Genomic DNA, 22,285 nt, shown 5'->3' with positions numbered 1-22,285 from the left:
CAAGTCAAGGTGTTCTTTGACATAAGATCTTTATGTACTTTCAAGCCTCAGTGACACGGGCAGCAGTTCCATCCCAGGCTCAAGGACATCCTGGAATTAACAAGCCTTAGGGATGCAGTAAATCAGGATGTCGATGAGTGTCTGTGCAGACATTACTGACTTGACAAAAGACTCGATGTTCCTGTGCCCTAGAGCTGAACAGTCTTCCTTATAAACCGCCCCCCCCAGGCATTATAAACCCCACCTGGACACAATAAATCCCACTTGGGCATTATAACACCCAATTACCTTCAATATAAACCCCACTTGGACACGTCGCTGTGTCACCTGCTCCAGGTGACCCTGCCTCGGCAGGGGGGCTGGACTGGATCCCCAGAGCTCCTTTCCAACCCCAACCATTCCGTGACAACGCTAAAAATCCCACCTAGGGGTCAAGAACCCCTTGTCCCTGCACAGGGGGGAGAAGGGAGCTGGGGTCGCGTAACCTGGATGGAAATTCAAAAACCACCCCAATTAACGCCGTGCTTGGGAAGTGCCTGAACTGCTGCGCGTAGAGAGCAAAGTCCGTGGGGTTGTTCCGGGTTTGGGGGACTCTGGGGCGGATCTCACGCGGTTGGGTTGTCCCTGCGGTGTCGATGATAAAAGCTGTTCGTGAGCAGCTTCGCAGAGCCCGGATAGCTCAGTCGGTAGAGCATCAGACTTTTAATCTGAGGGTCCAGGGTTCAAGTCCCTGTTCGGGCGGTTTCAGTTTTCGCCTTTACGTGTTTTTTTTTTTTTTCCACTTCCCGCCCGGATTCTCCCGGGGCGCAACCGGGACCCTCCGACCGGGAAGCGCCGGCGGTGCTGGGGGTGTAAAAAAACAAAAGGCTTTTGAGGTGGGGAAAGAAAATTAATTCGGAGGAGGAGAAAAAAAATAAAAAACCAAAAGAAAGAAAGGGGCGAAAAACTGAACGCCCGAACAGGGACTTGAACCCTGGACCCTCAGATTAAAAGTCTGATGCTCTACCGACTGAGCTATCCGGGCTCTGGTGGTGCTGCTCGCTCTGGTGGTTTATCCCGCTGTCTGCCCGTGAGTGGCTGCCTGGACCTCTGCCTGATCCCCCCGTGCCCCTCTGCCTGAACCCCCCTGCCTGAACTCCCTGTGCTTCAATCCCTTGCCTGCATTCTCTACCTGCTCCCCCTGCCTGTCTCCCCACTCCTGCCCGCTCCCCCCCCCAGCCCCACGGACACTTGCCGTGGTTGTGGCACGGCTCGGGACGCAAACAACAGGCTCATCCTGCCCCTCGTGCTGCCCGTGGGATGTGCAGGAAGAGGGGGGTCCTCACTGACGGCCTTGGGAAGGGGGATCCCCCCGCCTCCTCACCCCGCAGCAAAGTGAGGTGTGCTGGGGGGGGGGGAAAGCTGGGAGGGCTCAAAGGGGCTCAGGCCAAGCGGGAAGAGAAGGACAGGGAATAATCCCAGGTCAGGGGATGAGCCAGGATACGGGAATCCCAGGACACAGGGATTCCACCACCATAGGGTGCTGGGCAGGTTTGGTTATTGGGATTTCTCCAGCCGAGCTGCAGCTCATCCCGACACTGCAGGTGACAATTCCCATCAGAAGTGGGTGCAGCGGGATTTTTCAGTCGGACATGGGGCTGGCTGAGGCCATTTTTCCATTAGGGCCTGGTGGTCACACTGAGAGACCCCAAAATCCCATCATCCCCTTACACGGTGTGATGAATCCTGCAAAACCTCCCCCCCCATCTTCTGGGGAGCCTTCGGGGAGGCTGGGATAATACCCAGGGATATAAAACACAGGGATAATCTCTGTGGCCACTAAACCCAAACCACAGCTGTGACCCACAGCCCCCCCCACGTGGCTCGTGGCTCTCCAGCGGAGCTGGGATCCCAGAGCTGACCGTTATCCCTGTCTGCCAGAGCCAGGGAAAACAGATCCCAGCCAGCGCTGCCATCCGGCACATCTGCTGCCCACACTGGGGGTCCTCCCGCCTGCCCCCCTCAAGCCCGTGGGGAGCAGGGGAGGTGGGTGTTGATGGGGATGGCCCTGGGGTTGGGGGGAAAGTGGAGGGGGCGAGGGCAAAGCAGCAGGGGGGCTCATCGCCCACCCACCGTCCCGCGGGGATGGTGCGGGACACGGGGGTGATGCGGGGTGGGGACTTGCGGGGGGATTATGCCCGGGACTCTCCCAGCTCCTCCCACGGAGTCCCGGGGAAAACGCAGGGGGAAAACGAGGGGTGCAGGGGCAGAATCGCGGGGGCAGCATCCCCGGAGCTCCCCGAGGGGCGCTGGGAGCGTCCCGCAGATATGTGGGGGAAACCGGGGGACTCGGTGGGGGGACCACGGGGGTATCATTTCGAGGGGCTCGGCGGGGGGAACCAGGAGCATCCCAGAGCCATGCAGTGGGACACCGAGGGACACGGGGGCGCGGTATCCCGGGGACACGCGGGGGGGAACGCCGGGGGAGGGTGGTGCGGGGGCTCTGCCTGCGGTGCTGTGCAATGCGGAGAGCGGCCGGGAGATGGCCCCGCACCGGCCCGCGCTGCGCCCGCCATTGTCCACCGCCTCCGCCGCCGCGGTGCTCCCGCCTCCCCCCGGCTCCTCCCGCATCCCTCCGGCTCCTCCCGCATCTCCCCCGGCTCCTCCCGCATCCCTCCGGCTCCTCCCGCATCTCCCCCGGCTCCTCCCGCATCTCCCCGGCCCCCGCCCGGCGCCGCCGCCGCCGCCGCTCGGAGCAGGTAGGGCCGCATCGGGGAGCGGGGGGACCGCGGGGAGCGGGGGGGGCTCCTGCCGGGAGCGGCTCGGCTCGTCCCCTTAAAAAAAAAAAAAAAAAAGATAATTTTTCATGTATGCGTTTATCTATATTAATAATTCCTCCTCCCGGAGGAGATGCGGGTCCCGCTCGCTGCTGCGAGGCGTTCCCAGCGCTTCCCAAAACCTCCAGCTCATCCTTGTGCTGCTCGAGAGCTGGGAACCCCAAAAGCCCCGCGGCGGAGGCGGGAGGAGACCCGGGAGTGCCCCCCTTCTCCCAGGGCATGGTGCGGGGTCGGGGATCTTGGAATGCCCCCTCGGGCCGGAGGGAGAGGGAAGTTGGGGTGTTTGTATGAACAGAGCAATTAAATGATCCCCGAGAAATTGCAAAGTTGGTCACCGGCAAAGGGGAGAGGGAGGGTGGGGGTCCTGTCCCCTCCTGGCGTGGCAGAGCCCCCCCTGGCACAAGGATGGGGACAGACATGGAAAAGGCATGGAGACAGGGATGGGGAAGGGATGGGGGTCATGGAATCCTGGAATGGTTTGGGTCGTAAGGGACCTTAAAGATCATGTCGTTCCAACCCCCCTGCCATGGGCAGGGGTGCCACCCGCTGGATCAGAGGATGGGGACAGGGACAAGGACAGGCACAAGCCAACCCTCGTGTGCGGCCAGGCAGAGTCAGCTCATCCCAGCAAACCCCGGCGCTGGGGGCAGGAGGCACTCGTGAGGGTGCTGGGGGGATGTCGGGGTGCTCCCTCTGCTCCTGCAGAACGGCCCTCTGGCTCCAGGACCGCAGGAACGCTCACGAGGAGCAAACTCCGGAGATGTGGGAACTGTTCTATCGGCTGCCCGCAGCTGCTCGTGTGTGCGAGGCCAAGCAGGGATATGGGATTGTTCCCGGGATCTGGGCCGGGCTGAGCGAGCACCAGCGTGACCAGGAAAATCAATGCTTCCCTCCCAGAGCGGGAGGGACAGGATAACAGGGAGCTGTGGGGCGAGGAAACCTGCCTGGCGCCCGGCTCTCCCGGGATAACCGCCCCAGCGAGGCGCTGCCCCACCTCCGAGCCTCCCAAATTCCACAGGCAGGTCGGGCAGAGGATCCAGCAGAGGATCCAGCCGGAGGAGCTGAGGAGCTGCCCCTCCAGCCCTGCAGCCCCTGCTCGGGGGTGCTGCAGTGGGTGCTCCGGGTGCTGGCATTGCCGGGATGCACCAGGATGTGGGAGCACAGGGATGCCCCGGGCTGGGAAGGGCTGGGTGAGGCTGGGGGGCTGCAAAGGCCAGGGGTCTAACAGGGAGGGACCACCAGGGCTGTGGCAGCAGCAGCAGCACCCCCAGCCCCATCCCAGCATGTGTGTCCGGCCTGTGTCCGTGCGTGTCCTTGGGCTGTGGCTCTCCCACCACAGCACGGGAATCCTGCGGGATGAGCAGCCCAGGGAGGTGGTTCCTGCTGCAGACTGGGCTGGGTCTGGTGAGTGTTTGTGGGGTCCCTGCAGCCTGGCAGGGGGCTGTGGGCTGGGGGTGCTCCCCCGCTGCTGCTCGTCCTCCGTGCGCTCCAGGAGGATCCGTGTCCTCTGTGGATCCTGCTCGGGATCTGGGTCAGGGAGAGCCCCATGGCAACAGGGAACACTTAGGAGCATGTGGCACGGATACAGCTGCCGCCACAGCAGCAGGAGCCATCCCCCAGGGCCGACCTGCAGCACTGGGATGTGGGACACAGGGCAGGGCGGGCAGGGAAGGCGATGCTGCTGCTTCCCAGCTCATCCCAGCTCCCGTGAGCAGGCAGGGTGCTTCCCATGGGTGCTGGCCTGGCAGGGAGTGCTTCCCACTGCTCAGCTTTCCAGGGTGCCTGTGGGGCTCCAGCCCCTCCTCTCCCTGCTGTGAGGCTGTGTAGGCTGTGCCACCCCAGTGCTGCCGGTGCAGCCAGGCAGGTGCCAGGGAGGAAGCCAAGATTTGCATAAGAGACAGTGCTGGCACTGGGGAGAGCCTGGCGTGACCTGCAGTGTCCCCAGAAGGGGGGCAGCACCCCAAAAACCTGGCCCTGGGGAGGGTGCTGGGCACTGGAGCAGCACGGGCTGAGTAATCCGGAAAGCCCGGCCGTGGGTGAGATGAGGGGCCAGGGGGGGTGTGGGTGTCAGCAGGGCCTTGGCCCTGCCATGGGGTGAGGGGTCTGGAGTGTGTGGGGACACTGTGGGGTCGCAGTGGGGGGTGGCTTTGGGGAAGGTCCCACCTCGCTCATCCCTGCACTCCGCAGGTGCTGGGGGAGGTTCAGCGTCTCCCGTGGATCTGAGAGGGTGGTCTCACACCTCGTGGATCTGAGAGGGTGGTCTCACACCTCACTGCAATCAGGGCTCTGACATCCCCCCTCCAACACCCCCAGGTCCCCTCCGTTGTCCCCATCCAGAACTTGGCTCCAGGTGGTGCCTCCAGGACCTCCCTCCTTTGGCTGCCCCGAGTTGGGGCTTTCCCGTCCCAAACCCGACCCCCCTTCCCAGGGCAGGATTTCCTCCCGAGGGTGGAAATACGTAGAAAATGATGGAAGAGCCTTTGGCATCGTCCAGCCTCACATCCTGCCTGCTCTGCAGAGCGGAGAGCTTGGACCAGGCTGGACTTTGCTATTAATAGGAGAAGTATCAGCTGGAAGAGGAAGAAACTCCTCCTGCTGAAAGGCAACAGGTTGGAAGCAGGGCTGGATCGTGGGAGACAGGGATGAGCTCTGGGCCCTTCACATCCCCCTCCTGAAAAGTGCTGGTGACAGCTGCTGGTGGGGGGATCCAGCTCCAAACCCCTCTGGAAACAATCCCTGGGATTGCCAGGGAGATCCCAAAATGCCCCAGTTCCCTCCTGTTTTGGAGGAGAAGAAGAGAATCGAGAGCAGAGCAGGTGGTGGGAGGTGGATTCCACCTGCTCTGGGGGTGCTGGAGCTGCTGGCAGCCCTGGGAACATTCCCCCCCATGCCACAAGCTCTGTGGGACAAGGACCTGGAGCATCCCTGCTGCCAGGGGATGTCCCAGGATCCAGTGCATCCAGGGAGCTTTGTCACCCCACTGACAGCGTGGCTGGGGACAACCAGGAGCAGCTCCGTGTCCCCAAGGCAGGGGCTTCTGGCCAGGCAGGGCCATTCCAGAGGCTGGGAATGCCGTGGCTCACCCCACTGGGTGGGAGCAGCCGGATGGATGGATGGACCCCCAGCCCCAGAGGTGAAGGCTGGTGCTTTATCCCTCTCAGGGCCGCTCCTCCCTCCTCTGGATTATAAATGGGAGTGAATTGTCTCCCTGATAGGCATAACCTCCATCCTGCTCCCACTGCCGGGAATGTGCCCCTCCAGGGCTTTGCCTCCTGGCCCTGGGATGTTTGATGTGTTCCCAGATGTCCGTGTGCTCCCAGCGCAGCTGCCTGCGAGGGGGGAAGGGAGGGATGGAGGGATGGGGGGCCACAGGGAGCCCCCCCAGCTCTGCCCTGGGATCCTGTGCCCCCAGTCAGGGCTGGCTCTGCCCTGGGATCCTGTGGGATCCCGTGGGATCTGGCTCAGTGTGCCCACACCAAGCGGGTGCTGCTCAGCTGCCGGGAGCAGGGGTGGGCATGGGGTGTCTGCAGATGGGGCTGAGCCCCCCTGAGCCCCCCCAGCCTAATGATGGAATCATTAAGGTTCTCCTCAAACCCCCTGAGCATCAGCCCTGCCCCTGGACGAGCACCTGGAGGGCCACCAGGAGAGCCTGGGGCTCTTCCATGTGGATTCCACCTCTGCTGCACCAGCTCGGAGGGAAGAAGGGGCTGAGCCACCTGCCTGGGGCTGCTCGTGGTGTCCCCCAGCCCAGGTGACATTCCCTGGTCTGCAGGGAGACTCCTCCCACGTCCCACGTGGCTTTTCTCTGGCTGGCCTTGGCACTGTGGGGTTGCTGTGACCCGTGGGGGCTGGACCTGCCTCCCCATCCCTGTTCCCACCCCAGTCCCCATCCCCACGTGCAGTTCCATCCCCTTCCTGCTGGGATGGGATCCGGGGCTCGACCCCACGGGGACATTTCTCTCCTCAGAACGTCAGCAAGATGCAGATGTTTGCCTTGGAGATGAGAGCTGAGCTGTGGCTTTGTCAGCCACAAAAATCACTCCGGGTTTATTGCTTTTGGGTTAAAAGCCCGTTTTCTTTGTTCGGCTTCCAGGAGCCCAGGACTGCCAGCTTTTGGGATTTCTGTTTTTCCAGGAAAAGCCCACAGCCGCCAGCAGGGCCTGAAAAGCCAGGGAAGGGAACGTTTTCAGCCTGCCATCCCCCCCTGGAGCCATTTTTTTCCAGTTAGGAAGCACAACAAAGCTGGCTGAGTTGGTGCTGGGGGGCTGGGGGAGGCTGTGCCGGTGAGGGGACGGATCAGGCTGGAGATGTGGAGCTTGGACCAGTGCTCATTAGCAGCCATCTGGTCCTGCACACCCCGGGGTCAGGGGGGCCTGCTGGAGGGTGGGGAGGGGGATGTGGCTGGGGGGCTGGGAGGGGACAGTGACACCAGAGGGGAGCAGCCTGGTGACACTGGTGCTGTTCCTCTGGGCTGCAGGAGGGTGGTCACCAGCACAGCCTGGGCTGGATGTGGTTGCCCCGTGCTCAGGGTGGGATGTGGGGGGGACACACATGGGGCCAGATGGGCTCCTCTGTCCCTGGGGGGCCAGAGCAGGGTGTACCAGCCTCCTCCTCGCCCCTGCATTTTGTGGTTAAGGATTTTCCTGCTCCCCCCAGCCGTGGGCACAGCGGGCTCAGCAATGCCCAAAGCCCTTGGCAGTGCCTTCCGCAGCAAAAACACTGGGAAGGAGCAGTTGCACCCTTTCACCCTGAACTGGAGCATCAGCCAGAGCCCTGTGTGGTGCAGAGGAGAGCCCAGGGGGACAGCAGGGGTCCCATGTCCTCCCTGTGTCCTGAGGCTCAGCCCTGGCCAGAGCCCCAGAACACTGTGCTGTCCCTCAGCTCCAGGGATTTGAAGCCCTGGCCGTCCCCCGAGGCTCTGGGCTCGCTCCACTCTTCTGTTTAACACCCACTTGGATATTTATTTTGCTAGGAAGGGAAGAGGAGGTGTAACATCCTTCCCTGGGGAGCAGGAGCTGCAATCACCACCCTCTGCAGGCGCTGGGTTGGGAGCCAGGGAGCAGATCCCAGTCCAGCCCTTCCTGCTCTCCCCTGCACAGCTCCGTGCTGTGGAGCAGCTGGATTTGGGGGGCTAGGGAGAGGCTCAGGGGGATTAATTAAATTTTTTTGTCAAGTGGCACAATAATGGTCCTGAGCTGAGCAGGGGGCTCAGAGCCCCTCCTTGGGGGTGCCACAGGACCATCGGTACCGCTGCCCAGCCCGTGCCAGGGCAGCTCCCCAGGGCTTTCAGAGTGACTCAGCCCCAGCTGCAGCACCAGCCCCAGGCCCTCCCCTGCCTGGGGCTTATTTTGTCCTCGGGGAAACACGTCGGGTTCCAGCAATAACCCCAACAGCTGCTGTGGGGCCAGACTCCCCTGCCTGCCCTGCCTACCCTGCCTGCACTGCCTGGCTGGTGGCCATCAGGTCCTGAGGAAGCAGCAAAATCTTTATTTTTACCCCGTGGCACTGCTGAGCCCCTGCTCGTTTCCTTCTTTCCATGGCAGAGAGGAAGGGCTGTGCCACCAGCCTGGCCTTCCTTATCAGAGAGTCAGAGAATCACACCCTGCTTTGGGTGGGAAGGGATGCTCAGCTCACCCAGTGCCACCCCTGCCATGGGCAGGGACACCTTCCACTAGCCCAGGTTGCTCCAAGCAACCTGTGCCAGGGCCTCCCCACCCTCCCAGGGAAGGATTCCTTCCCAGTGTCCCATCTAAACCCACCCTCCCTCACTTTAAGGCCGTTCCCCCTTGTCCTGTCACCGCACGTGTCCGAGGTCCCTCTCCATCCTTCCCTAGCCCGGCGTGGGCTGCCCCGGGGTCACCCTGCCCTGCCCTGTCTGCAGGTGGCCGGTGGAGCAGCATGGCCTCCTCCTGACGTGGCCGGCCGGCCGGAGGCAGCGCGGGTTGTCCGGTGCCATGTCCGCCCGGCGCGGCAATGGGGAGCGCTGGCAGTCGCTGGGGATCAGCCGCAAGGAGCTGGCGCTGGCCGAGGCCCTGCAGATGGAGTACGACGCCCTGTCCCGGCTGCGGCAGGACAAGGAGGAGAGCCGGGCCAAGCAGCACGGGGGGGAGCGGCCCCTCATCTCCTGGGACGACCCCGCCGACAGGAACGGCTGCTCCGGGATCGGGATCAAGGCGGCGCGGGGCCTGTCCGGCTCCGACCCCGCGCTCAGCTCCAACGGCCCCACCGTGCCCGACGGGCCCCCGCGCCCCTGGCCCCAGCCCCCGGACCCCCAGCCCTGGCTGAAGGGCCCCCTGAGCCGGGACTACCTCTACATCTTCGAGGGCTCCGGGGGGGATTTCCTCGGCGAGCCCCTCAACGGCACCACCTCGCCCCACGACAGCGGGGGTGGCTCCCCCAAGAAGCTCTCGCCACCCCCGCTGCCCCCCCGGCTCCCGCTCTGGAGCTGCCCCGAGGGCAGCCAGCGCCTGGGGAAGGGGTCCCCCCCATCCTCCAAAGGCCCCCAGCCCAGGGACATCAACATGTTCTCAGCCGCCCAGGAGCGGGCCCAGGACAAGCTGCTCGGCCGCCGCATCTCCGAGGAGGATCCCTTCGGCATCGGCGGCTACGGCGGCATCGACGCCATCACCTGCCTCAACCTCAAGTCCACCTACGAGTCCGGGGTGCTGAGGGAAGCTTCCCGGGGCTGGAAGGAGGGCAGGAGCATCTTGGAGAAGGAGTCGAGCGGCAAGCCGGTGGCTCGGAGCAAGACCATGCCCCCCCAGGTGCCCCCACGGACGTACGGCACCCGCCCGGGCAGCAGGAAGAACCTGGCGCCCAACAAGAACCGCAGGATCTCCGTCGACCCGGTAAGAGGCTCCTCTCTCCCTGCCTTGGGATGGGGCTGGGATGGAGCTGAGGGCTGGAAACCCAGCGCTGGGGTGTGAGCTGTGGGGCTGCCGCGTGTCCTTTGCCATGGGTGGGTTTTACTCGTCCCATCGCTGTGGCTCCCTGGATTCCCGTTTGTGTCACGGGCAGAGGGATGGGTGTGCAGAGACATCATCCCCAGGGATCAGTCAGACTGCTGCCACATCCCTTGTCCCTGCTGGGATGCTGCTGTGGCACAGCTCATCCTGCCTCCAGCAAGAGGAGGAGACAAATGACAGGAAAAGTCACCTTCCTCAGGGATCCCGCCCCCCTGCAGGGCGAGGGGCACAGCGGGGGCTCCCTAAGTCACTCTCGGCTTTCTAAGTGCCAGGACCTAATTATAAAAGAGCATTAAAATTGTCTTTAGTGGCTGCAAGCGCTCCCCACCTCCCTCTGCCTCCCAGGAGCTGCTGCCTGGGTTAATTGCTCTGACAGTGGGGCCTTTGTTCTCTGCCAGAGAGCGATGGAGCCGCCGGGACCCCCACATCGGGGGGCCCTGGCACTGCAGTGCCACCTGCCCTGGTGCTGTGGTGGGAGAGCAGCGGGCAGGGCACGGGCAGGGGTCCCCTGCAGCACCCCCACAGCCTGGGGACAGTCCCTGCCCATCCTCAACCCTGTCTCTGCCCATCCCTTGTCTCCCTGAGGAATATCCCCTGTGGGGTTTCTGGAAATGACTGGAAATGGGCAGTTTTTGGGCGGATGGTGGGGTCTGCCTTCTCCCAGCCATGGGAAAGATGCCAGTGATGCATCCTGGGGCCAGTGCCCACCTGCCACAGCCCCCCCTGTGCCGGCCCACGTCCCCCTGTGCTGCTGCAGAGCCGCTTTGCCCCCACCACAGTGACACCAGGGGGGCACAGGCTATCAGTGCTGGGGGGATCCCGGTGGGCTGCAGCCCCAGGGGGTTGATGCCCCTCTGACGTGCTCGTGCTCTGCCCCATAGGTTGCCCCCCGGCCTCACTCCTTCACCAACGGCTACGAGCTCTTCGAGGTCTCCGAGGAGCGGGACGAGGAGGTGGCTGCTTTCTGCCACATGCTGGATGTGTGAGTACCCAGGGCAGGAGCCTCCCACTGCAAAATGCCCCAAAACAGGCATTTTTTGGAGGGGTGGAGGGGCAAACCCCAAATCTGGGCAGCGTCCCTGACCCGTCCCTGCCTCCACAGGCTGCGCTCCAGCTCCAGCACCAAGGACTATTCCCTCACGGGCCTGGTGTGGAACGCTGTGAACCTCAGCCCGGAGCAGCTGGGCCACGGCGTGAGCCTGAAGGTGACAGTGGTGTGTGACAGCCTGCGGGAGCCCCTCACCTTCACCTGCGACTGTGAGTGCCCCAGCCACTTGGGGACCCCCTCTGTGACCCCCCCCGGTGAGGGCTGGAGGGGCATCCCCCCATTCCCACCACCCCAGAGGGGCTCACGAGGCTGCTCCTCCTCCCCCCAGGCTCCTCCACCGTGGACCTGCTCATCTACCAGGCGCTGTGCTACACCCACGACGAGCTGCACGCCGTCGACGTCGAGGACTTCCTGCTCAAGATCTGCGGCCTGGAGGAATTCCTGCACAAGTGAGTGGCCAGGGAGGGGGCAAAAACCTGGCAAAACCCAACCCAGGCACCCCAGGAGCCAATCGTGGCCTTGGCAGGGTGTGCTGGACGCCCCAGGGCTGATCCCGGCGCGCACAGCAGGAGCCTCTCCGCTCCGTTTGCTGCCTCCGGAGCTGTGTAGCTGCTCCTGCCAAAAGCAGCATGTTGGGAGCATCTTTCCCGGTGGCAGGGTGTCCGTCACGCTCCCCCACGCGCCTGGAAAGCGGGCTGGAGAGCGGGGAGCTGCCAAAAAAGCTCTTTGGAGGAGCGTTAATAACGAGCCGTGTCGCTGAGCAGAGCCCGGCTTCTCCTGGCCCGCTGGGCACATTCCAGGAGAAGGTGGGAAAGGGATGGCAGGGGAGCAGGAGCATCAGGGCTGCGGTGGGCAGAGCCAGGGGTGGGCAATAGGGTTCCCTTCTGCCCTGCCTCACTGCGTTTCCTGCAGGAATTCTGTGGTTCCATGAGGGTTCTGGGGTGCTGGAGGCTCAGGAGAGCTCCCTGCAGAGGGACAGGCAGCAGCCACAGCTCCGGGAAGGAAGGAGCCAGCTCCTGCTGCTGGAGAGCTGCCCCAGGCCTGGCCCTGCCACGGGAATTCGGTGGGAGCTCTGCCATGGCCTCCAGGAGCTGCTGGTTTGGGCCCTAAAGGGACTGCTGGGAATTGCTGGGGCCTGGAGAGGCTGCTCAGCATCAGAGCAGAGCCCAGCTCTGCTCCTGCCACCCAGAGGGGCTCCAGAGCCACCCAAAGAGGCTGTTCCTGTCAGTGCTGAGCCCCTGGGTTTCCAAACAGATGGGTGGATCCACCCATCCAGGATGGCATTCCCAGAGGGATGAAGCTCCTGCTTTTTTGGCAGGGAGCAGGGAACATCCTGGGCACAGAGCAGGACAGTCCCTGGTGAACATTTCCACGGATCTCCCGGGGCCCTCAAAGGGTCTCTGGGAAAGCCCCAGGACATAAAGCCCCTTTGTCACAGGTCTTTTCTTCCCACATCTTCCCGTGGCAGAGGAGATGCTGGAAGTGCCAAACCCCCCCCCATGCAGAGCCAGCCGGGCCCCTGAGCTCTGCAGAGCGGGCTGAGCTGCTGTCACTGCCTGAGCCAGGGCTCAATCGGCTCATTCTCCCTGGAGCCAGCAAAGGAAGCGGCTCTGGATGCCCGAGTGGGTCCCGCTCCAGGGGGGCTTCCCGTGCCGGTGGGCACAGCGGGATCAGGCTGTCACTCCCTGCTCCAGGGCTCACCCCAGCCCTGCTGCCAGCCAGAGCATCCCCCAGCCCCTCAGATCCCTGCTCTGCTTCCCACGCACCGCCGGGCACGTCCTGGCACGACGGGCTCCTCCGCTCCCGTCGCGCTGGCAGGGCCGGGCACGGCTCTGCGCGGGGCACAGGGGAAGGAGGGAAAACAATGGCTCATTCTCTGGGTTTCCTGGTGCCACAGAGGTCGGTTTAATGGCCAGGGGGCCGCCCTGAGCCCCATCCAAGGCTGCCTGGCTGTGGGATGTCGGGACGGGGCAGCCCGGGTGGGATTTCGGGGCACGGCGTGGGATGAGTGAGTGTGAGGTCGTGTCCCCCCAGCAAACACGCCCTGGGCAGCCACGAGCACATCCAGCACTGCAGGAAGTTTGACACGGACATCCGGCTGCAGCTGATGAGGAGGAAGGGGGTGCGCAGTGACCTGGCCCGCACGGTGGGTGCCGGGGTGTGGAGGGCACTGGGGGGTGCCTGGGCCCTCCCCTGTGGTGGGGACATCCCTGCTCAGCATCTCTCCATCCCCCAGGCCAGCGACGACCAGAGCCCCTCCACACTCAACCACTACATCCACCTGCAGGAGAGGCCCATCAAGCAGACCATCAGCAGGTAGGGGGGGCACAGCAGGACCGGTCCCCCTCTCCAGGGGCCCACCTGGCCGGGGCTGAGCTCTGCTCCCTGTCCCCCAGGCAGGCCCTGAGTCTCCTCTTCGACACCTTCCACAACGAGGTGGATGCTTTCCTGGCAGCCGAGGTGAGCGGCAGGGGTGGAGGGAGGGGTTTGGGGGCCCCCTTGCCTGGTTTGCTGTGGATTCTTTCCCCCGTTTGTTGTGGGGCTCTAAGGGTGTGTCAGTGAATCATAGAATCATGGAATATCATGGAATATCCTGGGCTGGAAGGGACCCACAAGGATCATCCAGTCCAACTCCTGACCCTGCACAGACACCCCAAAACCCCACCCTATCCCTCGGAGTGTTGTCAAACCCTCCTGGATCTCTGGCAGCCTTGGGGCTGTGCCCACTGCCCTGGGGAGCCTGTTCAGTGCCAACCACCCTCTGGGGGAAGAACCTTTTGCTGAGATCCAACCTGACTGACCCTGCCCTGACAGGGGAAAATAGGGGAAACTGAGGCACAGACTGGTGCATCCCCCGGTGCCGGGTGGGTGACAGGGAGCAGCCCCTGCCCTCTCAGCTGCCCGGCGGTCCCACATCAGCCCCTCTCTGCCCTCCAGGGAGACTTCCCACTGAAGGCAGAGCGGGTGATCCAGTCAGTCATGGCCATCTGCAATGCCCTGGCAGCCGTGGAATCCCAGGAGATCACGGCAGCCCTCAACCAGATGCCCCCCTGCCCCTCCCGCATGCAGCCCAAAATCCAGAAGGTGAGCGACGGGATGCAGGGCTGGGAGGGGGGTGGCTCGGCCGAGGAGCTGCAGAGGGGGAGCACGTTGTCACATCTGACTGCCTTCCCTCCTTCCTCCTGCTGCACCACGTGGAAAATTCCTGAATCTCTGGGAACAGGCAGCTGCCTGGCTCTGGCAGCCATGGCTGGTTACGTAAAGGCCGCCTTGGCTGCCCCGGCAGCGCTCAGGGGGCTCCTGTGGTTTTCTCTCTTTTTTTTCCCCTCAACAGGATCCAAACGTCCTGGCCAAGAGAGAAAATCGAGGTATTTCTGTTCTCCTTCTCCCCTTCTGGGCTCCAGTTCGTGGTGCTTTTAATCTCTCCAAGCCCCTCCCCCTTCAATTATCAAGGCCAAAACCAAAACGTGTTTGAAAGCGTTCTGGTTGAAGAAAAACAAAAGGAAGGTTTCTGGGGGGTTGTTGTTCCTCGGTGTGAACTCCAAAGGGGAAGGCTGGAATTCTGCCTGTAGTTACTTTGTCCTGGGGGAAACCTGCCCTGGGGTCCCTCCAGCACCCCACACCCAACCCCGAGGGATGTCCCGGGAAGCAGTGGGGTCCCGGGGGGGCTCATTCCTGCCCGTGTTCCCCCAGAGCGGATCGTGGAGAGCCTGACAGCCGCCATCCTGGACATGGTGGAGCTCTACTGCAGCACCTTCAACGCCGACTTCCAGCCGGCCGTGCACGGCAGCCGCGAGCTGGGCGTGGCTCAGGAGGCTCAGCTGCTCACCTGCCCCCTGTCCTTCACCGTCTATGCCACCCACCGCATCCCCATCACCTGGGCCGCCAGGTAAGGGCGGCTCCACTGCACCTGAGCGGGGCCCTCCCCTGGGGGAGCCTGTTCCTGTCCCAGGTGTCCACAGGCACGGAGGGAATGAGGGCTAAGCCATCCCAAGCCTCCTGGATTGGGATTCCAGGACAGGAAGAGAGAATGTTGGAATATCCCGAGTGGGAAGGGCTCATTATGGGGCTCTGAGGGTGTGTCAGGGACAGGCCATGAATCATGGAATATCCTGAGTGGGATCCCTCAAGGATCACTGAGTTCAACTCCTGGCCGTGCACGGGGCACCCCAAAATCCCACCCTGAGCCTGGGGACGCCGGTGCTGGCGGGCAGGGAGGGATGGGATGGCTCTGCCGCGCTCTCCCATCCCGACCCCACGGATCCCGCAGCATCCCCCCGCTCCCACACCGCCCCGGGGAGGTGACAGATGGCCCCACGGAGCGGCCCCCACGCCCCACGGGCCCTTTGTTCGGTGCCTCGGTGCCCGTGCCCGGCGCGGGGGCCGGGCCGGGCGGGGGCGCGGGTGGGCGAGGCAGCGGCGCCGGCAGCAGCCGCCCCGCCGGGGACCCCTCGCCTTTGTCCTGCCCTTAATGTATTCCCCTTGGTGGCTGGCTCCGAACAAAGCCGGTAGCCTGGGAAATGCCGGCAGCCCCTGACCCCTGGCGCCCCGCCGCCCTGCCCGGATTGTCGCTCGGCACCTGCCACATGGCAGGGCCCCCCCGCCGCCCCCCCGTGTGACGGTATGCGCGGTGGCATATGGTGCTGGGGACGGGGTGTGGGGGGCTCCTGGCTCTGCCCACCACCTCTCCTGGGCCTGGGGAAGGCGTTGGGTTCAGCACCTCCATCCTCCCGCCCCGCTGGGGCAGCGTTTGCCCCGTGGCAGGGCAGCCCCCTGGGTACCAGCTCCTCTGACATCCCCCCATCAGAGCTCACGGCCCCCTCTCTCCTCTCGCAGCTATGAAGATTTCTACCTCTCCTGCTCCCTCAGCCACGGCGGGAAGGAGCTGTGCAGCCCCCTGCTCACCAGGAAGGCCCACGTCTACAAATACCTCTTCCACCTCATCATTTGGGACCAGCAGTAAGGCAGTGCCCCAGCCAGGGGGTGGGCATGGGGGTCCTGGTGCTACTCCCAGCCACACTGCCTTCCTCCTCCTCCTCCTCCTCCCCTGCTCCAGCAGCTCCTCTCTGCGCCTCTCCCTGGTTTTTGGGTGTTGGAAGCTCTTGTGTCATCCCCTGGAATAGCAGCGGCCCCAGCGCCAGCTCTGCCCTTCCGGACCTGCCCGTTGCACCCGGGAAAGGGGATCTGCTCCAAAAATAGCCCTGGGAGCAGGCAGGGAGGCCATGCTGAGCCCTCACCATGCCTGGCATCCACAGCGTGCGGGGAGGTGGGGATGGGACGGGATAATTTTAGAAGGTGCCGGTGCCCCCAAGGACAGGCGCCCGGCGGGACGGCGGCGAGCGGAGTCGTGCCCGGGGCAATCCCCTTCCCCCGGGATGTAGCTGCCACCCTGGGCTCCCTGGGAGGAGGAGGAGAGGAATCGGAGAGGAATCTCAGCCCTGGGGTCCCACACGGCCCCCCCCAGGCCGTGGGACAAGGTCAGTGAGCAGTGGGGGTGTCCGTGGTGGCCCCCCTGTCCCCACGGTCACCTTCCCGGGACAGGGAGCAGCAGGGCTGAGCTGGGGCAGGACCAGCTGGCTCTCCCCAAACCCAACTGCTCCCTGTGGGGTGTCTGCCCATGGCAGGGCACCTCCATCCCACGGTGGGGACACGGAGCACCCCCGTGCCAGCAGGAAAGGCGTCTGTAGGGCTGGGCTGTCCCGGGGCACGTTTGGCATCCCAAGGCAGGGGCTGGAGCCGTGGGGTGCTGGGAGTGCCCGTCCCTGGTGTGGCTGAGCCTCTCTCTGATCGTTCCCTTGCAGGATCTGCTTCCCAGTCCAGGTGAACCACCTCCCACGGGAGACACTGCTCAGTGTCACGCTCTTCGCTGTGCCCGTCCCACCCCCGGGCAGCTCCTCCGACACCAACAGGCAGCGGCGGGTCCCCGAGGCCCTGGGCTGGGTCACCACCCCCCTCTTCAACTTCAGGCAGTACGTGGGGTGTCCCACCACCACCAAGGGGCTGCGCTGGCGTCCCCGGGGGGCACAGGAGGGTCCTCAGTGCCGTGGGGACCCCGGCACGGCACCACCGCAGCGATGCCACCCTCGTGCCCTGGCAGAGTGGCCCCCAGCACCAGGGTCTCACCCCTCCTCCTCCTCCTCCTCCTCCTCCTCCAGGGTCCTGACCTGTGGTAGGAAGCTCCTGGGCTTGTGGCCGGCGACCCAGGACAACTCCAGGGCCAGGTCGAGTGCCCCCAACTTCAACCAGCCTGACAGTGTCATCCTGCAGGTATGTCCTGGCATGGGGGGTTCCCTGGGACACCCCCCCACCCCCCGAGCTCCATGTGTGGATCCCCTCACCCTCTGCCTCTGCCCCAGATCGACTTCCCCACCTCGGCCTTCGAGGTGAAGTTCACCAGCCCCCCCGTGGCCGAGTTCAGCCCCCGGTACGAGTTCGGCAGCCTGGGGGAGGAGGAGCAGCGCCAGCTGAGGGAGGCCATGCAGAAGAAATCGCTCTACTGGTGAATAAACGGGGATGGCATCACCCTGAGGGAAGGGACCACTGCTGAGAGACCCCCAGCATGCACAGGGGGTGTCTGAGGGTCTGCCCCTGCCTCTGGCAGGGATGAGGCTGGAACTGGTGTTTTCTGGAGCTGTCATCAGTCCTCCTGAGCTCTGCCCTGCCCATCTGCCCCTCTCTGGCCTTGTCCCCTCAGCAGGGACAGCTGCCCGGCCCCTTGTCCATCCTGGCACGGCCAAGGGTCCGTAAATGGGGGATCAGGTGTCAGCAGCCAGGCCAGGATCTGCTGAACAGAAACCTGTGGGGTGGGCAGGGGTCTCTGGGCAGCAGGAATCAATGGGCCTTGGGGTCCTGGCTGTGCCCTGGGAGACAGAGTCCTGCCTTCCATCAGCCCCTCCTTCCCATGGGTAGAGCCACGGTGGGGATGCAGGGAGGGCTCAGGGGGGTTTATCTCATGCACTGTGCTTGGGGTGGGCAGAGGGATGGCCCTCCCCAGCCCCCCAGCCCCGTGCCCCCCGTGCCATGCCCCCCTTGCCCTCAGGCTGACGGATGCAGACCGGCAGCGGCTCTGGGAGAAGCGGTGCCACTGCCATGCGGAGCCCGGGGCCCTGCCCATGCTGCTGGCCAGTGCCCCCAGCTGGGACTGGGCCTGCCTGCCTGACATCTACGCCCTGCTCAGCCAGTGGACCTCCATGAGCCACCAGGATGCCCTGGGGCTCCTGCATGCCACGTAAGCCACCCCTGGGCTGCGGGTGGGGGTGCGCCCCGTGGCCCTGCTGAGTCTGTGGGGGATGCTGAGGGTGCTGTCTCTGTGACTCCTGTGCTGGGTGCAGGTTCCCAGACCAGGAGGTGAGGAGGACGGCCGTGCAGTGGATTGACTCCATCTCCGACACAGAGCTGCTGGACTACCTGCCCCAGCTGGTCCAGGTGTGTGGTGGCACTGGGACGTTTCCTGGGGTGCCTGCCGGTCCCACCGTGCCCCAACGCTGTGCCCTCCCCAGGCCCTGAAGTACGAGTGCTACCTGGACAGCCCCCTGGTGCGCTTCCTCATGAAGCGAGCGATCTGCGACCTCAAGATCACCCACTACTTCTTCTGGTGGGTTTGGGGGGCTCTGGGGGTGGAGGGGGCCCCTGGGCCTCGCCTGATCCCCCATGCCCCTACCCCGAGCAGGCTGCTGAAGGATGGGCTCAAGGACTCGCAGTTCAGCATCCGGTACCAGTACCTGCTGGCGGCCCTGCTGTGCTGCTGCGGGAAGGGGCTGCGGGAGGAGTTCGACCGCCAGTGCCTGCTGGTCAGCACGCTGGCCAGGCTGGCACAGCAGGTCCGGGACGCCGCCCCCTCCGCCCGCCAGGTGGGTGCCAGCGGTGCTGGGAGGGGGTGCCAGGCTGGGTATCAGCCCCCCATCCCATGCCCACCCATCCCATGCCCACCCCCGCCCCACAGGGCATCCTCCGCGAGGGGCTGGAGGACGTCAAGCAGTTCTTCAAGGCTCACGGGTCATGCCGGCTGCCGCTCAGCCCCAGCCTGCTGGTGAAGGGCATCGTGCCCCGGGTGAGTGCCGGACCCAGGAGGGCACCAGGGGGCTCCCCTGCCCTCTCCCAGCTCGCCCTGACGGGCTGTGCCTTCCTCCCATGGCAGGACTGCTCCTACTTCAACTCCAACGCCGTCCCGCTCAAGCTCTCCTTCCAGAACGTGGATCCCCTGGGGGAGAACATCCGAGTCATCTTCAAGGTGAGCCTGGCACCTTTGGTGATGCCCAGACCCCCGGCACGACCACCCCAATCCCCTGAGCTCCGTCCCCCACTGGACCCTGCCTCTGATGACTCTCCCCCTGCCTCTGATGGCTCTCCCTCTGCCTCTGACGGCTCTCCCCTGTCTCTGATGGCTCCTCCCTGCTCGCAGTGCGGCGATGACCTGCGGCAGGACATGCTGACGCTGCAGATGATCCGGATCATGAACAAGATCTGGGTGCAGGAGGGGCTGGACATGCGCATGGTCATCTTCCGCTGCTTCTCCACGGGCCGTGGGCGAGGTGAGCTGGGGACAGGACGTGCCAGGGGTCACCGGGGCACACGTGGGGCTGGTGATGGCACAGGAGGCCCTGTGGGTGCCTGTGATCCACCTTTGGTCTGATCCCACCGGCCCACGTAGGAGCTGTCGCTCAGCGGTGATGGCTGGGGGGTGCCTGGGTGGGTGGCAAAGTGGGGCTGGGGTCTCGGTGCCCCCCGGGTGGGTTGGAAGGGTCTCACCCTGTGTCCCGGCTGCCAGGCATGGTGGAGATGATCCCCAACGCCGAGACCCTGCGCAAAATCCAGGTGGAGCACGGCGTGACGGGCTCCTTCAAGGACCGGCCGCTGGCAGACTGGCTGCAGAAACACAACCCTGAGGAGGACGAGTATGAGAAGGTGAGGAAGAGCCTGGCAGGGTCCCTGCTGCTCATGTCACCCCCTCTAGGGATGAGACCCCTCTCTTCCCGTCGCGTCCAGGCCTTCTCCATGCCCGCTTTCTCCTTCCCTCCCTCCCAGGCCGTGGAAAACTTCATCTACTCCTGCGCCGGCTGCTGCGTGGCCACCTACGTGCTGGGGATCTGCGACAGGCACAACGACAACATCATGCTCAAGACCACGGGCCACATGTTCCACATCGACTTCGGCCGGTTCCTGGGCCACGCGCAGATGTTCGGCAACATCAAGAGGTGAGAGGCGCCTCGGGGTCCTCCTCCCCCTCTGCCCGGGCTCACCCCTGCGGGGGGGTTTGGCGGGTGAAGCCCCCTCTGCTCGTCCTGCTGGTGGGTGACCTGCCCTGTCCCCGTCCCGGCAGTGTGGGACCCCCATCCCTGCTCACTTTCTGTCCCCCCTCTCCCCGGCGCAGGGACCGGGCGCCGTTTGTCTTCACCTCGGACATGGCCTACGTCATCAACGGCGGGGACAAGCCCTCCAGCCGCTTCCACGACTTCGTGGACCTGTGCTGCCAGGCCTACAACCTGATCCGCAAGCACACCCATCTCTTCCTCAACCTGCTGGGGCTGGTGAGAGCCGGGGGGGGCCACTGCAGCTTCCCCCCCTTCCCGAGGTCCCCCCTCCGCCTGCCCTCACCCCTGCCTTGCCCCCCAGATGCTGTCCTGTGGCATCCCCGAGCTCTCCGACCTGGAGGACCTCAAGTACGTCTACGATGCCCTGAGGCCACAGGACTCTGATGCCGACGCCACCACCTATTTCACCAGGTAGAGGACACGGGTGGGCGGAGGGGCAGGAGCGGATGGAGGGGCAGCGGCACCGGCTCCGTGCTGAGCACACAGCGGCCTCGTTGGCAGGTTGATCGAGTCCAGCCTGGGCAGCGTGGCCACCAAGCTCAACTTCTTCATCCACAACCTGGCGCAGATGAAGTTCACGGGCTCGGACGCCCGCCCCACGCTCTCCTTCGCCCCCCGCACGCACACCCTCAAGACGTCCGGCCGGATCCGCGACGTCTTCCTGTGCCGCCACGAGAGGGTCTTCAACCCCAGCAAGGGCTACGTGAGTGGGGACAGGTGGTGCAGGTGAAAGGGTGCACCCAGGGCACCCTGGGGTCCCACCTCACAGCCCTGTCTCTCCACAGACCTACGTGGTGAAGGTGCAGCGGGAGGGCCCGGGCGAGGTGACCTTCGTGCAGCGCACCTTCGAGGAGTTCCAGGAGCTGCACAACAAGCTGCGCCTCCTCTTCCCCTCCTCGCTGCTGCCCAGGTACCCCTGCACCCCTCCCAGGTCCCCCACAGCCCCCACAGCCCCCTGGGCTCGGCTGAGGGTCCGTCCCTGCAGCTTCCCCAGCAGGTTCGTCATCAGGCGGTCGCGGGGCGAGGCGGTGGCCGAGCGGCGCAAGGAGGAGCTGAACGGCTACATCTGGCACCTGATCCACGCGGCCCCCGAGGTGGCAGAGGTGGGGAGCTGGGGCAGGGGGCTGTGGGGAGGGGGGGGCAGTGCCAAGGACACCAGCGAGGTGGGACAGTGCGCCGTGGAAACATTGGTGCGAGTCCCGTGCCCTGAAGCGCGGGGATGCCACTGCCACCGCTGATGTCACCTCCTCCCCTGCAGTGTGACCTCATCTACACCTTCTTCCACCCCCTGCCCCGGGACGAGAAGGCAGCTGGCACCAACCCGACCCCAAAGCCGGCAGGTAGAGAGGGGGGTAACTGTGGGGGCAGTGGCAGGGGGTGATGGTGGGGGGCTGCCATCCCACCCGCCCCTGCTCGCCTCCTCTCCAGACGCCACGTGGGCTCGCTCCCTGGGGAAGGTCGGCGGGGAGGTGAAACTCTCCATCTCCTACAAGAACAACAAGCTCTTCATCATGGTGATGCACATCCGGGGGCTGGTAGGTGCCCGGTGCCCGGTGGGAGCAGGGTGATGGTCCCTCCCCAAGATGCGCTCACGGGGCACCCCCGCTCTGCCCGCAGCCCCTTTTGCAGGATGGCAACGACCCCGACCCCTACGTCAAGACCTACCTGCTGCCCGACCCGCAGAAAACAACCAAGAGGAAAACCAAAGTGGCCCGAAAAACCTGCAACCCCACCTACAACGAGATGGTAGGTGGGCTGGGGCTGGGGTTGGGGGTCCAGGGTGGGTTGGGGGCCGTGGCTGAGGCTCTGCCCCGCTGTGCCCCACAGCTGGTGTATGACGGGATCCCCCGGGGGGACCTGGAGCAGCGGGAGCTGCGGCTGAGCGTGCTGAGCGAGGAGGGCTTCTGGGAGAACATCCTGCTGGGGGAGGTGGGCATCCGCCTGCGCGACCTGGACCTGGCGCAGGAGAAGATGGGCTGGTTCGCCCTGGGCTCCCGCGGCCACGGCACCCTCTGAGGACCCCCGGCACGGCCCCCGCGGCGCTGCCCACCCCGGGGTGTCCCCGAGGGGCTCTGCTGCGGGGGGTGCCTCCTTTTTTAAGTTTACCTTGTGTCAAGGGAGCAACGCGGGGCGGGAGGGGCGGGC

The 22,285-nt window shown here is 64.8% G+C and overlaps 1 protein-coding gene and 2 non-coding genes across 3 annotated transcripts; 2 read left to right on the top strand and 1 right to left on the bottom strand.

The window, feature by feature from the left end:
• The first annotated feature begins 668 nt into the window (after nt 1–668).
• On the top strand, nt 669–741 carry TRNAK-UUU (transfer RNA lysine (anticodon UUU)). Its single transcript has one exon. It is a non-coding gene; the product is annotated as a tRNA-Lys (tRNA).
• A 210-nt stretch (nt 742–951) lies between these two features.
• TRNAK-UUU (transfer RNA lysine (anticodon UUU)) lies at nt 952–1,024 on the bottom strand. Its single transcript has one exon. It is a non-coding gene; the product is annotated as a tRNA-Lys (tRNA).
• Nucleotides 1,025–2,719: 1,695 nt separating this feature from the next.
• PIK3C2B (phosphatidylinositol-4-phosphate 3-kinase catalytic subunit type 2 beta) lies at nt 2,720–22,264 on the top strand. Its single transcript, XM_050326988.1, has 33 exons — nt 2,720–2,738; nt 8,698–9,664; nt 10,663–10,763; nt 10,884–11,038; nt 11,158–11,278; nt 12,864–12,975; nt 13,066–13,145; nt 13,226–13,289; nt 13,767–13,913; nt 14,164–14,197; nt 14,523–14,718; nt 15,666–15,788; nt 16,631–16,798; nt 16,985–17,096; nt 17,186–17,328; nt 17,869–18,057; nt 18,161–18,254; nt 18,329–18,423; nt 18,499–18,679; nt 18,772–18,879; nt 18,967–19,059; nt 19,231–19,360; nt 19,597–19,733; nt 19,854–20,023; nt 20,200–20,356; nt 20,442–20,551; nt 20,642–20,843; nt 20,926–21,050; nt 21,126–21,243; nt 21,399–21,480; nt 21,569–21,675; nt 21,758–21,886; nt 21,968–22,264. The coding sequence occupies exons 2-33, from the start codon at nt 8,771–8,773 to the stop codon at nt 22,154–22,156; spliced, it is 4,866 nt and encodes a 1,621-aa protein (XP_050182945.1). The 5' UTR covers nt 2,720–2,738; nt 8,698–8,770; the 3' UTR covers nt 22,157–22,264.
• The last annotated feature ends 21 nt before the right edge of the window (nt 22,265–22,285 follow it).

Source organism: Myiozetetes cayanensis, unplaced genomic scaffold (genome assembly GCF_022539395.1).
Source record: "Myiozetetes cayanensis isolate MyiCay16 unplaced genomic scaffold, myiCay2020 scf32, whole genome shotgun sequence".
In the NCBI taxonomy this organism is placed as follows: domain Eukaryota; kingdom Metazoa; phylum Chordata; class Aves; order Passeriformes; family Tyrannidae; genus Myiozetetes; species Myiozetetes cayanensis.
The sequence above is the reverse complement of the archived record's forward strand: the minus strand, read 5'-3'. Positions and strand labels throughout refer to the sequence as shown.

Coding starts and splice junctions, on each gene's coding strand:
- PIK3C2B (XM_050326988.1), top strand. CDS start 8,771: ATGTCCGCCCGGCGCGGCAATGGGGAGCGCTGGCAGTCGCTGGGGATC. Junction 13,914..14,163: donor TGCAGCCCAAAATCCAGAAG/GTGAGCGACGGG, acceptor TCCCCTCAACAG/GATCCAAACGTCCTGGCCAA. Junction 18,424..18,498: donor ATCACCCACTACTTCTTCTG/GTGGGTTTGGGG, acceptor TACCCCGAGCAG/GCTGCTGAAGGATGGGCTCA.